The 16,354-nt window shown below is 34.1% G+C and overlaps 3 protein-coding genes across 3 annotated transcripts; 2 read left to right on the top strand and 1 right to left on the bottom strand.

The window, feature by feature from the left end:
• Window positions 1-5,702: 5,702 nt before the first annotated feature.
• Window positions 5,703-6,839, top strand: LOC103504027 (uncharacterized). Its single transcript, XM_008468451.2, has 4 exons — window positions 5,703-5,948; window positions 6,081-6,144; window positions 6,238-6,306; window positions 6,427-6,839. The coding sequence occupies exons 1-4, from the start codon at window positions 5,703-5,705 to the stop codon at window positions 6,837-6,839; spliced, it is 792 nt and encodes a 263-aa protein (XP_008466673.2).
• Window positions 6,840-8,809: 1,970 nt separating this feature from the next.
• Window positions 8,810-10,104, top strand: LOC103503910 (thioredoxin H-type-like). The gene is made up of 3 exons (XM_008468298.3): window positions 8,810-9,294; window positions 9,378-9,500; window positions 9,733-10,104. The coding sequence occupies exons 1-3, from the start codon at window positions 9,208-9,210 to the stop codon at window positions 9,859-9,861; spliced, it is 339 nt and encodes a 112-aa protein (XP_008466520.1). The 5' UTR covers window positions 8,810-9,207; the 3' UTR covers window positions 9,862-10,104.
• Window positions 10,105-10,170: 66 nt separating this feature from the next.
• LOC103503909 (beta-galactosidase 5-like) lies at window positions 10,171-15,911 on the bottom strand. The gene is made up of 19 exons (XM_008468297.3): window positions 15,464-15,911; window positions 15,273-15,368; window positions 15,083-15,195; window positions 14,843-14,909; window positions 14,626-14,718; window positions 14,031-14,174; window positions 13,847-13,935; window positions 13,643-13,748; window positions 13,456-13,543; window positions 13,141-13,259; window positions 12,890-13,054; window positions 12,595-12,770; window positions 12,158-12,267; window positions 11,892-12,001; window positions 11,624-11,734; window positions 11,429-11,539; window positions 11,139-11,341; window positions 10,715-11,036; window positions 10,171-10,616 (listed from the first exon to the last, which is right to left on the bottom strand). The coding sequence occupies exons 1-19, from the start codon at window positions 15,635-15,637 to the stop codon at window positions 10,479-10,481; spliced, it is 2,535 nt and encodes an 844-aa protein (XP_008466519.2). The 5' UTR covers window positions 15,638-15,911; the 3' UTR covers window positions 10,171-10,478.
• Between the last annotated feature and the right edge of the window lie 443 nt (window positions 15,912-16,354).

The raw sequence follows: 16,354 nt of genomic DNA on the forward strand, positions 1-16,354 counted from the left end.
TTCTCCTCAACTTCTATTTTCTCCGTTCATTCTTCATTCTCAATTCTTTTCATCGATGTCCTTCCTTCAATCGCCTTCTCTTCAATTTCTATTTCCTTCTTCCGTTCTTCGTTTTTGGTTCTTTTCATCGATGTCCTTCCTCCAGTCACGTTCTCTTCAATTTCCATTTCCTTCTTTCATTCTTCATTCTCGGTTCTTTTTGTCGATGTATTTTCTCCTTCGACTGTGCTCTCCATCATCGATATTTGACTCGTTAATTTTTTGCTTCCTTCACTCATTGCAATTTTTTCCTTCACCAAACTTTCGATGCACTGTTGTTGTTTCTCAGCTTGATGCTCAATAATCTTTGTGCTTGTCTTTGATTCCTCAATTATTTTCTTTATATACAATCATAACTTCCTAAAATATTCCATTCCTAGAAATAGGATTCCTTAATTATTAAATTAACATATTTAATTTTTTTAAAAAAATAGTTATAAATTTAAAAAATATTTAAAATTTTTCTTATTGAACTATTAACAAAATTCAAAATTAGAATATTTCCATAATTCAATAACGAAATTTTTAAATAATTTTTTTATATCATCAAGGATATCAAATCATGCATATTTTCAGTCTTGTAAAAAAATCTTGAATTTTTTTAATTTAACAAATTGTGGACAGATAAACAATGCTGACACGAACAAAGGCTTTAGACCATTACTACAACTTACAGATGAAGATATTACTCAGGTAAGCTAAAATTATTAATTTTGAATTTTTCCCTTAAACTTCACATGATAAATCTAAACATAATGTTCTCCAATAAATATTAGCTCTATAAATTTGAGTCAAATATGGTAATAATATATTGAAGAATTTCCACGAGTGTAACAAATTTCTCTTCATTGCACATTTAACAAATTAACTTCTATCATAAATAAGATCTTTGTCCACTTTTCGACGTCTTTCACTAATCAATTTGATCGTTCAATTTATCTCTCATCGATCAATCTTTCTTATTCCAGTCATCTCCTTTAAGTTATCTGGTGAGTGCATATTTCGTTCATATTCTCCATTAAGTAAATTATATATTGACATATATAAATCAGGTTTAATTTCTCGTTGAAGTTTCCAATCAATAAAAATTACAGTGTAAACTTTTCGGTCATCTCCTTTAACTAATTATTTCATGTTATTAATTTTCTTTATTAAATTGTAAAATATGCTATACATTATATAATGAACGTCTTTTCCCTTTCTTATTTAAAAGTATTATGCAATTATTAGTATATACCATTGCATATATAAAATGATTCTATGCTATGCTCATTATGTACACTTATGCTCATATTTATAATAATACATAAGCAGTGACACATATATTTCTTTTATCATGTGTGGCTAAATTTGCAATATATTATTGTTATATAATATGCATATTTAAAATAATTCTATTCTATGATCATTATATATGTACTTTGTTTGGCTAAAATCTCAAGGTAAGAGATTCTCCTTCTAGACCTTCGAACTGAATTTAAGTGACCGCATGTAATTATGATTATGCATTGATGGTAGCTAAAATGCATAATTTGATGCTATTGATAATGACTGTCATTATACTGATATTATGTTGATGATTGATGTTATGTTAATGACCGGTAGTATGTTGTTGATGACTGTTGATGTTGATGTTGATGCATGATATATCAATCACATGATTAAGGACGTTAAGATTAATATTCATGCCATGTTATGATGATTTGTTATGATACATGTTATGGATAAGGTGTTCTGTTAACTTTGTCTATTAGAGTCGTACTCACATGGGTGTCCTTCGGGATCACCACCTTTTTAGGACTGCGTAGTCCGACGGGACCGCCAGTCTGACATTGACATAGACATGATTCGAGTGATTCAACGGGATCACTCGCAGCCCGATTGTCTTAGTGTTTCCTTCGGGTACACTAAAGACTAGATTGTCCTAGGTGTTCCTTTGGGTTCATCGAAGACCAGATATGTTCCTACGGGATCACAGATTGCGCGTGTTTGGGAACGTGCTAGTTCTTGGGTACCACTTTTCAGGACTCTAATGGGAAGTTAACAGACACCTAGCGGGACTAGTAGTAGGTCCCTTACTGAGTATTTGTTTATACTCACTCTTTCTATGTTTAATATTTCTGGCGAAGGTAAAGGTAGAGGAAAGCTGGTGAGCGACAGAGAAGGATCCGTGACATGCCATATGGGGACTCAGTTTTGCTTCCGCGTTTATGTTTCAGTGTTTTAATATTCTGTTTTTTTAATGAAAATTTAGTCTTCCCTCGTTTCAAAAAGTGTCTCTTGTCATTGTTTTTTTTTAGTAATGACCTCAGCTTAGTATAAAAAGTTGGGTCGTTACAGTTGGTATCAGAGCGTCAGCTTTTAGGTTCTGTAGACTAACTTACGATGTGAGTCTTTGATTTTGTCCCTATGGCTATTACGGTTCTTCGTCACTCACCAGGTATGTATTTTATGATACATGATTATGAATATACATGTGACTTTGCCTGTATTAAACTGGAACTGCATGAATGTTATGATTTAATGGTGATGGCTTTGGTGGTAAAGTTTTAAGAAAAATGTCGCCACGTAGAGGTGCTCAACAGGGTGGTTGAGTAGGCAAGGGAGTATGACGTGTTCAGCCTGATGAACTGTTTTGTGACTGGATATCTAAGAAATAAGTTATGTTGGTGGTTTTAAAGGGAACTAAAGGCATGGGTAAGTTCAAGTATATCAAGCATATTTGATTGTGTTTAGAATTGAGGTACATGAGAAGGAGGAAAGCAAACTTTAGTGCATAGTTATTTCAGTGAGACTTCAAGAAACTGTTTTGAGTTTACCATGAAGGATAAATTACAGCTAGTTTAAAGTTTAAGTGATGAAATAACGAACTTCTTTAGAATAACTAGCTAAGTTGATGTCATTAAAGAAAGCCAATAAAATTAAATTAATAAAATATTAATTTAATTTCATTGGCTTACCAAGGTTACTCAGATGGATGTTGAAAAATCCTCTTATCCTTGATGGAAAAATACATCACTTTAAATCCTCAAGCTTCGAAGGTGGCGACAACAGAGGGTTATCTTAGAGAAGAAGATAAAGAACCTTTTTCTTTTTTCTTTACTTTCTAACTTAAGCATTCCAATGCTATTTATAGATCCAAATAACAACAATAATAATATTTATTATTATTATTTCCTTTTCCTTTTAGGATATATATAAATAATACCAAATATATACATATATCTTTATTCCCATTATCTTTCCTAAATAAATACCTTAAATGCACAAAATCTTAGCCATTTATAACCATTAATAATAATAATACTTATTTATTATTATTATTTTTCTCTCACAAAAAATCTACAACAAACATATATATTTATTTAAACTATTATTCTCTCTTTTAAATAAATATATATCTTTTTCGTCCAATCAAATCAACCATCTCTCTTCTCATGGATTATCTTCTTTTCCAAACAAATATAATTATATTCTATAATATAATTAACTACACTTTTCCAAATTATTAATTGAATATATATATATATATATATATATATATATATATATATATATCCATATATATATACTCAATTAAATCCAATTCCACCAAAACCAACTTTTCCCTCCAAAATAATTATCCTTTTACAAATAAGTATATTTTCCCAAAATATAATTATTTTACTTTTTCTCCCTTACTAAATATTCTTTCTCCAAAATACAATTATCTTTTCCTTAAATAATTATACTTCAACAAATATAATTATCTTTTCCTTTGACATAATAATTATATATATATTTCCACATATACATATAATTATTAAATCTCCAACAAACTTTCCACCCCACAATTTAATTAAATAACGTCAATAATTATTTAATTAAATTCAACTTCAACAACACTAAAATCCACAACTTTACTTAATTCTTTTAACTTACCATCTAATCAAAATCTCAACAAACAACACATGCCAAAACCTCTAATTAATTAAATATTCATCCGTGAAATATTTAATTAATTTCAATTCCCACATAAATCGAATAATTCTCATTAAATGAATTGAAAATAACGCCCAATAAATTATCTAAATTTTAGGGGCGTTACAATCTTCCCTCCTTTAACAACTTTCGTCCTCGAAAGTTCTAATCTTTGAACAACTTGGGATACTTAGCTCTCACATCTTAATTAATAACAATTTCTACCAAACTCCATAATCTTTAATTAAATATACACACTCATGTATATATATTTAATTAATCCAACACAAAACACCAAATACATTCCTTAACTTCCAATTCCACTCAATGTAATACCCATAATAAGTTCCTTAAACTTATGGGGTGTTACAATATACACTTGCATATTTGAAATAATACGTAAGCAGTGACTCGTATATTGGTATTATTTCTTGTTAGGTATGTCCAAAATTGCAATATATTATGATGGTTTTTCAATGATTCTGACAACTATATTAGTTAGAGTGTTTTCGAAATATTAGTGAATGAACATATGTCTTTTCAAGACTTATACATAGTATTCTATCTAAGTTGGGCAGTTATATTGATAAGAATAATATTGATATATACCTCTGTCTAGGTCCTGTAGAATGTCTTAAGAAGGACTTGCCTATTACCAATGATAACGATGTTAAATGGGTTTACCACATAATAACATATAATGTAGAGAAATACATTGCTCTCATTATTCATTTTGTTGGTCATTTTGCTATTACTTTAGGTTCTTCATTTTTTATTTCATTTTAAAGAGACATCCATGCAGATAAGGGTCGTTTTTTTTTTAAATATTGATATGTTTAAGATATCTTCCACTTTTGAACTTAAAATCCACGATATGTTTTCAACGAAAGCTTTGCTGAAACAATCCTTGAAAGCTATTGCCATTAGAGATAACTTTCAATATGTTAAAGTTAAATCAAACAAGAAAGTTTTGATTTTGCAGTGAGTATTTAAAGAATGTTTCTTTTCAATACGTGTTTCGTGTTGTTTCCATGTGGATAGATCTTTATAGATTGTTACTAGGTTCAATGGTGAACATACATGTTTTGTAGATGTTTCTTTAATGAATCACAAACAAGCTACATTTTCTGTTATCAAGAACCTAATAAAACCGAAAATAAGTATAGTTGGTTCAGAGTTGAGCACTCTTAAAGATATAGTCCACTACATACGTTCTCAGCATGGTTTAAACATTAGTTACCAGAAAGCTTGACATGCACGAGAAGCGACATTGGATGAAGTTTCCACTCTACCCTCCTAGAAAAAATTTATAAGAATATATCAATTAGTTTCACATTTAAAATTATTAAATAAACTATTTTACTTCTATTTTTTAGCATATCTAATTTTTCTTTCCTATTTGTTAACATCAAGCCGTTTGGTGTCTTGCTAAGTGGGACTAAATTTGGTGTATTAACTCTAAACAATCAATATAAATTGTTCAGGTCATCAGTTCTCATCACATAATGGATCCACAAGAGTTAGTTACGATACTTACAGTATTTACAACTTCCCAACGCCAATTACTTCTGACACTAGAATTATTACTGAATGATCATAAGAGGATAAAACATACATCATTTGATAGTAGACATCGTATTAGACAATTAGCATATTTTCGACTAATCCATGAGTCAGATCTTTGTAGTCGTCAAAGTACACGAATGGATAGAAGGTGTGTTGCCATTTTAGGCCATTTACTAAGGACAACTGCTGGATTAGTCGGAACAAAAGTTATAGATGTAGAGGAGATGGTTGCCATGTTCCTGCATATATTAGCTCATGACGTGAAGAATCGAATGATACAAAGGGAATTTGTACGATCTGGTGAGACTGTTTCTAGACATTTCAACCTTGCCTTGTTAGCAGTTTTGCGGTTACACGACGAGTTGTTGAAAAAACCTCAGCCAGTAACAAACTCGTGCACGGATCCGAGATGGAAATGGTTTGAGTAAATACCAATTTTCTGAATGTTAGTTAGACCTACAAAAAAATATGCGTTAGATGGCTATTTCATACAAATTTACATTATCATATCGTAGAATTTTCTTGGTGCGTTAGATGGCACATACATTAAGGTGAATGTCAGTGCAACCGTTGTCCAAGGTACAGGACACGGAAGGGTGAAGTTGCGACAAATGTACTTGGTGTTTGCGATATAAAAGGTGATATCGTGTTTGTGTTTATCTGGGTGGGAAGGATTGGCCGCTGATTCCAGAATTCTTGGAGATGCAATATCAAGACATAACGTACTGAAGGTTCCAAAGGGTAAATAGCTAGATGTTTTATCTCTTCGTAGTCTTTATATTCATAGGACGGGAATTCAAATAGTCGAGTTTTGAACAAGGTATTATTATCAATGTGATGCTGGGTACCCAAATGCTGAAGGTTTTTTGGCCTCATATAGGGGAGAAAGATATCATCTTTCAGAGTGGCGTGGAGGAGGTAATGCACCAACAACAGCTCGAGAGTTCTTCAACATGAAACATTCGTCAGCACGAAATGTCATCGAAAGAGCATTTGGGTTGTTAAAAGGTCACTGGACAATTTTAAGAGGAAAGTCATACTACCCAGTCGATGTCCAAAGTCGAACAATCATGGTTTGTTGTCTGCTACACAATCTTATCAATAGAGAGATGACTAACAGTGAAATAATCAATAATTTGGATGAGGGTGATGCAACATACGCTACAACTAGAGGTGACGAGATTAATTACATTGCGGCTTCAAATGAATGGAGTGAATTGAGGGATCAATTGGCTCATACGATGTTCAGTGATTGGGAGTTACGTGACCAGTAGTGCCTTAATACTCTTCTAATTACTATCAACGCTTCAAATTATTTTGTCATTTTTTCTAAACTGCTAATATTTTGTGAAATGTATGCACTAGAAACACTCTTAATGTATGTTATTATTGTGATGTTTACTAAATATGTAATTTTGATTGTCTATAATTAATTATGTCGAATACTAACCTCTCTTGTTTCACTTTATTAAATGATGTTAATATATACAATAGATGACAAGTTCGTCACGAGCACCAAAACACACATGGACTAAAGAGGAAGAAGTAAAACTTGTTGAGTGCTTGGTGGAATTGGTTTCAGCTGGGGGATGGAAGTCTGATAATGGGACATTTTGACCTGGGTACCTGGCCCAATTGCAACGAATGATGGCAGAGAAGTTGCCTGACACTAGTATCCAAGGATCGCCGACAATAGATTGTTGTGTGAAATCTCTTAAAAAAAACCTACCAAACAATTGCAGAAATGATGAGGCCATCATGTAGTGGCTTTGGATGGAACGAAGAATTCCAATGCATCATTGCAGAACGAGATTTGTTTGATAGTTGGGTAAAGGTATTAATTTCGTAATACAATTGTACGTACTTTTTATAATCACAATCGTCAACTAATCTGTCTAAATTACGTTTCTACAGAGTCATCCTACAGCCAAAGGCCTTCTACACTAATCACTTACATATTATGATGATTTGTCCTAAGTCTTCGGCAAAAATCGGGCAACGAGAGCAAGTTCAGAAACCTTTGATGATGTAGGATCTAATGTGCTAAACATGTTTAATGACGACGTTCCACTCGATGATTCACATGATCAAGACATCCCGATGATGTATAGCCAAGGAGTGCATATGTCACCAGATGAGATGTTTGGAATACGTGCAGCTCAAGCAAGTGAGAGAAAAAATTGTTCAAGTGGAAGTAAGAGGAAACAAGGTAGTGAACATTATGAAACGGTAGAGGTGATCAGGAGTGTAATAGAATTTGGAAATGATCAATTAAAGGCAATTGCAAATTGGCCAAAAGAGAAGCGTGCAACAGAGGTCGAATTGCGTGCTGAAGTTGTGAAACAGCTGCAAGATATCCCTGAACTACAAAGCCGAGATAGGCAAAGCTTATGCAAATCCTATTCCGTAGTGTGGAGGCCATTGAGGGATCCTTGTCGATTCCAACAGAACTTAAATTGGAGTATTGCAATATTCTCTTGCAAAATTAGGGTTTGACCAATTAACTATTTTATGACTTTGTACTTTTATTTTATAAACTCATATATTGGTTTGTATTGATCTAAGTTTTAATTACAAATGTTATGGAACTTTATATATTTATATTTTACTAAGAACATATTGTGGAGGAATTTAATTTTGTGGGATTAATCTCTTTTGAAATTTGTCGACGATTTGTAGGGATGTATCTATAACATAATTTCAAACACGATCACCTAAACAAATGAGAAAATTACATTAGGGAGATTATAGATAAATTTATTAAACAAACTACATAATTAACGAGATTGAATAAAATAATTTTGAAAAAAAATGTGTATTGCAAAATAGAATATTGAAAAAAACACTTTTGATATTCCCCAGATTATAATAATCTACACCCAAACACAGATTATAATAAACAAACTATAATAATATGCACCCCAAACACAGATTATAATAATTCAGATTATAATAATTTGCACCCCAAACACAGACCAATCTTAACCCAGACTATAATAATCTACACCTCAAACACAAATTATAATAATCTACAAACTATTATAACCACGTATTATAATAACTCACTCCACGCCTCAGCATCCCCTAAGTTTTTCTCACAATGGTAGACACTAGTTAGCAACTAATCTTTGACCAACACGAGGGTATAATAGATAGTTTCTAAAATGGAAGGACAATATGGTAAACAGATATTATCACTCGTATGGTTTTGTATATACTATCTATCAATGTAGATACTAGATATAGACTAATATATGTGTATAATTTAGCCAAGATTGAGAGGCGTGATCGATGCTTACCTAGTTGCGTACCGCGTAGTGTAAGCCGCAAAATCAGATGCTCTTCTCTTTTTTCTTTGCTTATTATACCTTTCTTGTATTTGTTCTCTCCTAACGCACTCCCATTGTTCCGATTCTTCAACGTCGAAAAGTCGGAGCTCTCCCAGCTTTCTCAATGGTTCCATTTCATATCCACCGCTAATGGAGCTTTCCAATTACTCCTTCATTTCCTTCTCTTCTTCCTATAAATGGACCCATTTACATTTGTATTACTTCAATTCAATTTCCCTGTTCGACGACGATCTTACAGGGAAAACCAATTCCAAGTTATTACTCTCTTTGCTCTAGTAATTTAAGATCCAACATGGCGGAAAAGAGCCAAGTGATTACGTGCCATACCGTTCAATCATGGAAGCAGCAGCTCCTCAAAGGGAAACAATCTGATAAATTGGTACTGCTTGATCCAAAATCTATTGGTTTCTTCATGTGTTCTTCCTCTTCTCTTCCTCTTTTTAAACAATTTTAATTCTACAGATTGTCGTGGACTTCACCGCTGCATGGTGCGGTCCGTGCCGTGCCATTGCTCCGGTTTTTGTAGAGCTGGCTGAGAAGATGAGTAATGTCATTTTCTTGAAGGTCGACGTTGATAAATTGACTGTAAGTTGATTCAATTCAAGCTTTCTAGATTTCTTTACGAATGACTCAATCCTAGCAGCATCAATGCAGAATTGTCCAAAATCTCTCGTGATTTGGGCCATTCCGCATTAATGCCTCTAGAATGGGCTGTCCGTACCAAAATCTCCAAGATCTCTGCCCTACAAAACTATTGTTTTGTTAATTGAGTGATATTGTTAAGACCACAAACGAATAATGGAAATCTTTTGTGCAGACTGTTGCTGCGGAATGGGGAGTGAGTGCACTACCTTGTTTCATGTTCTTGAAGAATGGGAATGTGGTGGATAGGTTTGTAGGTGCAAGAAAAGATGCATTGCGGAAGCTCGTATTACACCATGCCTAATCTAATGGGGAAACGCTATGCTGAGGAGATAACGACCATCTGTTTTTTTTCTTGGATTTCGATCAGAACCAGAAAAAGGTTTATGCAACTTTTGTGAGTTGCTATAAATTAATGCTTTTTAGTTAGCACAACTTTGATTTTTCTTGTTTAGGATTGTTCTTAAATCATTTTTACTATTTCTCGAGGCTAATGAATGAGCATCTATTCTTTTCTTGAATAAAAATCAGCACCTATTTTCAGTTTCTTACGGTTCTTTATCAGTTTGCAGCCAAGATGATGCTAAAATACTAATCCAAAAGAGAATGGATCTGAATAATGAATACGTGCTTCTTTATAACTTAAACTCATCCCATTTAATTAATACAATGCTTAGGGAATAGGGGCTATGGGGCAAATGACTACCATGATCTTTCAAGAAAACAATGTAATGAGCTTGAACCTTCCCAAGAGCTTATGAGTTCCACAAATGATAACTTACCAAATCTATCGTATATAATGCGTAATGCAACATATGATCTATGAAATTTATCTTCAATTTGTAAGTTGAAATCTCCTTGGCTTCACAACATGAAATAGCATGCTGGTAAGGAGCAAAGATGTTGGTTGTTGAAATATTTTTATGAACCGTGTCCATTGATATCTGCTACGCCACAATCAACTTCAACTAATAATTGTTTCAATTCACTAGGACATGGGTCTACTCCAAAGTTATCTCTGGTTGTTGATACTGAGCAACTCTCCAGCCCAATGCATTTCTGTAGAAATATTTTAAATTACGAACTGTTAGTTTTAAAATGGCCTTCAAAAACTTAATACGAAAGTTAGTCTTAAGATTGTTCAGATAAGAGAGGACCTTCTCGATTATGGCATGAGAATCTGGTGCATGGCAAGTTCCTTTTTGGTAACTTCCACAAGTTCCAGAAGGAGTTCCAAAACTTGCAAATTTTATGGCTGATATGACCTGCCCAGGATTACATTGCAGGTGAAGCGAATTTGGTTCCTCATTGCTTTCGATGATGTAACTTTCATTCTTAGCATGGTGTTCAACTGCCTCGCCACAAAGACCTGTCACAGACCTCCTCAAAAGTGATATTTTGGATGCGTCCCCGCCAAGTTCTTCAAACAACACCAATACATTGTTTGTTGGCTTTAACCAGGATCGAGGAATGTGATACCTGGAAGAACATAAAATTAATGAGGGGAATCAGCTTGTGAAAGTCGACGAATCATCTAAACTCATACAAAGAGTAGAATTTTATTCTGGTATATAGAGTTACCATCGTTGGGTAGGCTGCCCACAACCATTTTCACATTTGGAAGGTCTATATGTTCCAGCATAAGTACACCTACCGCAACCACCTTTTGCATAAGCCATCCAGTATCTTCCAATACTCTGTCCATTAATCCATGCTTGGCCCTTGCCCATGCTTCTCAAGTCCAAAGCTAATGGCTCGTTCCCTCCTGGAGCATTGAAACTAGCCTGCGATCCAATTAAGTTATAAAAACTTACCTCATTTGAGGGGCTAATTCAATTTGTACCTGTTTCCACTTTTCTTAGAGATTTTACCTTGTACCAAGTCAATGGCCGCTGACCTTGTGAAAGAGATCCTTTTATCCAATCTACAGACGTAGCTTCGGTTGGAGAGACCAAATTCATTGCCTCTCCTTTCAAGCCTACCTATTGCCAGTATAGGGTGTTAGACTGAATCAATCAATGGGAAAACCCGGCCATCCGGTTGATACATGTTTTGAGTCTTTTTACCTGGTAACTCCATTTCTGCCAAGTCAAATCTTTCTTTCCCTCATTAAGCCCACTTATTGAAATCGGACCGAGAATACCCGTTTGCAATTTCTCAAAATGCAATCCCACATTCTAACAACAAATGTAAATCAGCAATCAGTTAACCTGATTAAATTAGCTCACTATGGTTAAAAATGTAATCATCTATGTACACCTAAAACTATAGTTAAGGCAAAGTCAAGTTGCTTGCTTCAAAACTTAAAAGGTGGATTTATGGTGAAGGAGTAACCGGTAAGCCGACAGCAATGCTGAGTAGAGCAATTTTGTTCATTCCAGCTCGTAAGTTGATAGGGCCTGTATACGTAAATTCTGGATGTTCCCTACTTCCATAGGCCGACCCTGTATTATATGTTACAATACAACTTCAAGAGCTACGATTTAGTTGAAATTTGCAAGTGAAAGTGCGCTACTTCTAAACTTCAAGAAAATTAAACAACTAACAACATAATTTCAATCGCCACATTGAAGATGAAGTCTGAAGGATTGCAGGCAGACCTGAGAACTGTCCATTGATAAAAACATGGACAGCATGACCAGCTGATCGCACAGATAAAGTAGGCTTTTGTCCTCCTCTAAGAAATGCCTCTGATGAACTGATGCCAACACTAGATATAATGAAAATTTATTGTCAATGCAAAAGGACGTCATACAATATTATATAGGCCTATCTATTATATCTCACCTCCCGCCTCCAAATCTATTAAATCTAAATGAACAAGTATTCTATACGAGTTTCCTACTAAGGACTATCACAAGTACTTCAGTACCATTCACTACATTCTGAAGTAACTTGCATTCCGTATGCAATATGGTTTAGACGTGCAATAATCCAGTTACAATGTATAGATTTAATTCAATCTATATTGATAAGAAAGCTTTCATATAATACTATAAACTACGTAGCTGAAGGTACCATATAATTTCAGGCTCACCTTGTCATGTACCAAAGATAGTCACTGGCATCTCTAGTGACATTTATCTGCTCCAAGAGTCCAGCAACGGTCATTCTTGAACTGCCTCCTAAGGAATATGTATCTTCATTATAAGTTTCCCATGACAACTTGGAAATTGTTGGCAACATTTGGGTTCGTGCAATATGAACTCCAACCTTGATGAGCACAGAACAATCTGAATACTTAAAACATAGGAGAAGAAAATACGTGTACCAGAAAACATTTCCTAAATTTCAAGAGTAAATCTTCATAGAACGACCCGTATAATCTATACCTGTGCAGTGTTGAACACAACACGCTTACAGTTGGGAAGGATGCTTATTGACCATGGAGGCAAAATATAACGCATGTTGTTGAACACCACTGTAGCTGCAGAATTTGTATGGTAATTTGCAAGAAAAGCCGCACACCTTCCAGGTCCCGAAGAGAAGACATGAGCCTGGGGAATTACCACAGTTAAGCTAAGAAACTTCATCACAATTTGAGAAGAAAATAATTGAATAAATATTAAACAAAAAGGCCAACCTGCTCATAGGCTCCTAGTGAGGTAACTGTAGGATCTGAAGAAACTAAAGCATGCTCACATAACTTAATGGCCCTATGGAGGTTCTTCAGATGGCCATATTTTGGTTGTCTAATCATACCTAAACGTAATTAAGTAAGTATCTTCACTTGCTAGTAGCAGAAATAGAACTGCAGTTGATTTTTTTCAGCGATAGTGTCGAGAAATATACTTAAAGATGTTGTCAAATGTTCAGGAATAAACATTTCTAAGAACAAAAAATTCCTTGTCTTTAAAATGAACTCCAATTTATTTTGAGATATGTTCAGCCTTCTCACCATATTCATCGAGTGGCGCATCGTAGTCATAACTAGTTGTAATGAATGGGCCTCCAGCAGTGCGTCCAAAGTTGGTTCCTCCGTGATACTTCCATTAGTGACAAACAAGCAAATTGGATTCAGTTTTATGTCAGGCATATCATCAAGTCCATAAAAGCTGTAAAGTTAGTTGAGCAAGCTGACCAACCATGTAATAGTTAAAAAGTGAACCACCCTTTTGTACAAAGCGTGCAACTGCAAATGCCAAATCTTGGACTGGTCGACCATAAACAGGACCACCAAACTCTGTAAACCTTGAATTACAGGGTAAATTGTTAAGATAGAAGGGATTAGAATAGCAATTCCATTGGTGGATTGGATATTCCAGAGGATTGAGAAATAAAATATATACCAGCCACTCCAAGCCTCTGTCCATAATGTAGGCTTGTAAGGCTTATTAGGCGAGAAGTAATCACAATAAAAACCATTGCACGAATTTATCTGTCACCAAAAGAATGGAGAATATAATACTTAAATTTTGGAGTGAGGTTTAAAGATAAATTTCTGTGCCATTAAACAAGAAAGATATGACTTACCACAGGATCAGGAGCATCATCTTCCTTGCACATCACCCAAGGCACTCCTGTATTCAGTCCAACAGCCATTTTTGCCGCCCAATTCATGTAGGCATGACCAGCAGCTCCAAGGGCTCTACTTTGTGGCCCATACTCGTTTTCAATCTAAGAAAACAAAATTGAAATGTAAATATTAGCTCTGCTTTTATTTTAGCTTTCTATTTTATTTTTAGTGTTTCAATTTCTATTTTCATTTCTCATAAAAAAATTGAATTATTAACCAAAATTTTGAAACAAAAATATTTTTTAGTTTTTTTTTATAACTTGGTTTTGAATTTTGAAAGCATTAGTAAAAAGAAATACCAAAACATAGAAACTCATAGATAGAATTAGTGTTTATAAGTTTAATCTTTGAAAAATAAAACAATTATCCAACTAAGCTAGTTCATTTCTTAAACAAAATTCAATTTGAATCGTCTTCACAGCAGAGTAGCTCTTTATTCTGAGGACCTTTTCTTAGCCAAATAAACTGTATTGTGCTCACTTATAAACAATATCCATAGCATTGATTGTAACCATCCCATATGGAGATATCACTAAAGCTTCTCAACCATACCTGAGAAAGGATAATAGGGCCACCTTGTGAGGCAAATAGCTTCTCGTTCTTCATCATCTGTACAATTTTCTGGGTAAACCCTTGCATTGCCATCTAGAGAACAAAAAACCAAAAAAGAACCACGAACTGTAAACTTCATCAGCTGCTAGTGAAAGTCCCAAGTAATTTCCATGAACAATTTTAAGAATCAGCTAATAATAAATGGAGAAAAATTAACCTTGAAAGGTCCATTATCAGTTCTAAAGCTAATTCCAGGAACATACTTTAACCAAACGGGAAATCCACTGTACAATAAAATATAAACAAAAAATAGTCAAGTGTCATCAATAATAAACACTATGTCAGTATCATTTACCACAAAGTGAAATAACAGAGAGAAGAAAAGAAGACTGCATCAGATTTCAAGCATTTACTTCATAAACTGACAATCAAAAACAAGGGGAGAAGTATAGTGTACCCAAAATTCCACTCTGCACAAACATAAGGTCCTATACGGAGATGAATATAAAGACCCACTCTCTGCGCCGTCTTTATGAAACGTACCAGATCGTACCTCCCCTCAAAATCATACTAAGACAAGTGAGAGCAAACAAATTAACCACAAAATTTACGAAAATTTGGATCCATAAATGAGTTGGAGATAGTACATTGCCAGGAGAAGGTTCGTGAACATTCCAAAAGACATAAGTATCAACTACATCCAATCCCCCATCCTTCGCCTTCTGCATAAGATCCTCCCACATCTACCAGTACCAAATCGAAGAAACAGAAGCTAAATATGAGTGAAACGCTTAAACGATTGCACCACAATGAATTCAATATTACAAGAGATACTAACTTCAGGAGTGCTTCTAGGGTAGTGAATGGAGCCAGAAATGAGAATTCGCCTTTGGCCATTGATGAGAATGGCTTTCTTATCATAAGTCACAGTAGTACACTGTGTGGATCGAAAACCAAGCAATGCAGCCATGAAAACAAAGAAGAGGAAACTGGAAACCGAGAAAGTTTCCATGGATTTAATTTACTTTTCGAGTTAGAAACTGAAATGGGAATGTTGATCTAGTCCAGTGGTTTAATGGTAGCCTACTAATTGAAATCCGAAAAAGGAGAAGAATTAATCATTGAATTGTGAGCGTAAGGCTGAAGTGAACGTTTCACCAAAAATGGTCAGACTCACAAGTCACAACCCCTATTAACTACAGAAAGCTACGACTATGGTGTGTATATAAATGAGAATTATGAGCAGAAGCATTATCAGTTTGCTTATAAATGTGCCTTTTTTTTCAGCTCAGCTACAGCATATGAGCTTTTTCCTCATGAAATCAAAATAGCTTTAAAAAAATTGGCTTATATCAAATAATTTTCATTAAATTTTGAATTCATTACCTAACGCTACAAACAACTGAGTATGGAGTGACCCCGAAACCTATTTAAAATTCATTTTTACTAGAGTTTGGAAACGATACAGTTTCTATATTCTTTGATTTTGAAAATAAGTTAGCATTAAATTTTAATTATTTTTTCAAATTATATGGATTAATTTGGTAGTTTAATGAATAAATATGGTTATAACAACTGTCAAATTAACTTGGATGCGCCCAATCATAGCTGGAAAAGACGGTTGTTTTTTTATTGCAAAGATCACTGACAAATCTTACCAAATAAGTTATTTAATTCTAAAAAATAAAAACTATAATTATGTAACTCAACACTTCATTAATAACTCAAT

Source organism: Cucumis melo, chromosome 4 (genome assembly GCF_025177605.1).
Source record: "Cucumis melo cultivar AY chromosome 4, USDA_Cmelo_AY_1.0, whole genome shotgun sequence".
In the NCBI taxonomy this organism is placed as follows: Eukaryota; Viridiplantae; Streptophyta; class Magnoliopsida; order Cucurbitales; family Cucurbitaceae; genus Cucumis; species Cucumis melo.

Bases quoted from the DNA above. Each gene is read 5' to 3' on its own strand.
- LOC103504027 (XM_008468451.2), top strand. From the start codon at position 5,703: ATGGATAGAAGGTGTGTTGCCATTTTAGGCCATTTACTAAGGACAACT. The intron at 5,949-6,080 runs GTAACAAACTCG...ATCATATCGTAG, and splicing joins TGTTGAAAAAACCTCAGCCA to AATTTTCTTGGTGCGTTAGA. The intron at 6,145-6,237 runs GTACAGGACACG...CTGGGTGGGAAG, and splicing joins CAGTGCAACCGTTGTCCAAG to GATTGGCCGCTGATTCCAGA.
- LOC103503910 (XM_008468298.3), top strand. From the start codon at position 9,208: ATGGCGGAAAAGAGCCAAGTGATTACGTGCCATACCGTTCAATCATGG. The intron at 9,295-9,377 runs GTACTGCTTGAT...TTAATTCTACAG, and splicing joins GGAAACAATCTGATAAATTG to ATTGTCGTGGACTTCACCGC. The intron at 9,501-9,732 runs GTAAGTTGATTC...TCTTTTGTGCAG, and splicing joins TCGACGTTGATAAATTGACT to ACTGTTGCTGCGGAATGGGG.
- LOC103503909 (XM_008468297.3), bottom strand. From the start codon at position 15,637: ATGGAAACTTTCTCGGTTTCCAGTTTCCTCTTCTTTGTTTTCATGGCT. The intron at 13,749-13,846 runs GTATATATTTTA...CTGTAATTCAAG, and splicing joins ACAGAGGCTTGGAGTGGCTG to GTTTACAGAGTTTGGTGGTC. The intron at 13,260-13,455 runs GTGAGAAGGCTG...AATTACGTTTAG, and splicing joins TGCGCCACTCGATGAATATG to GTATGATTAGACAACCAAAA.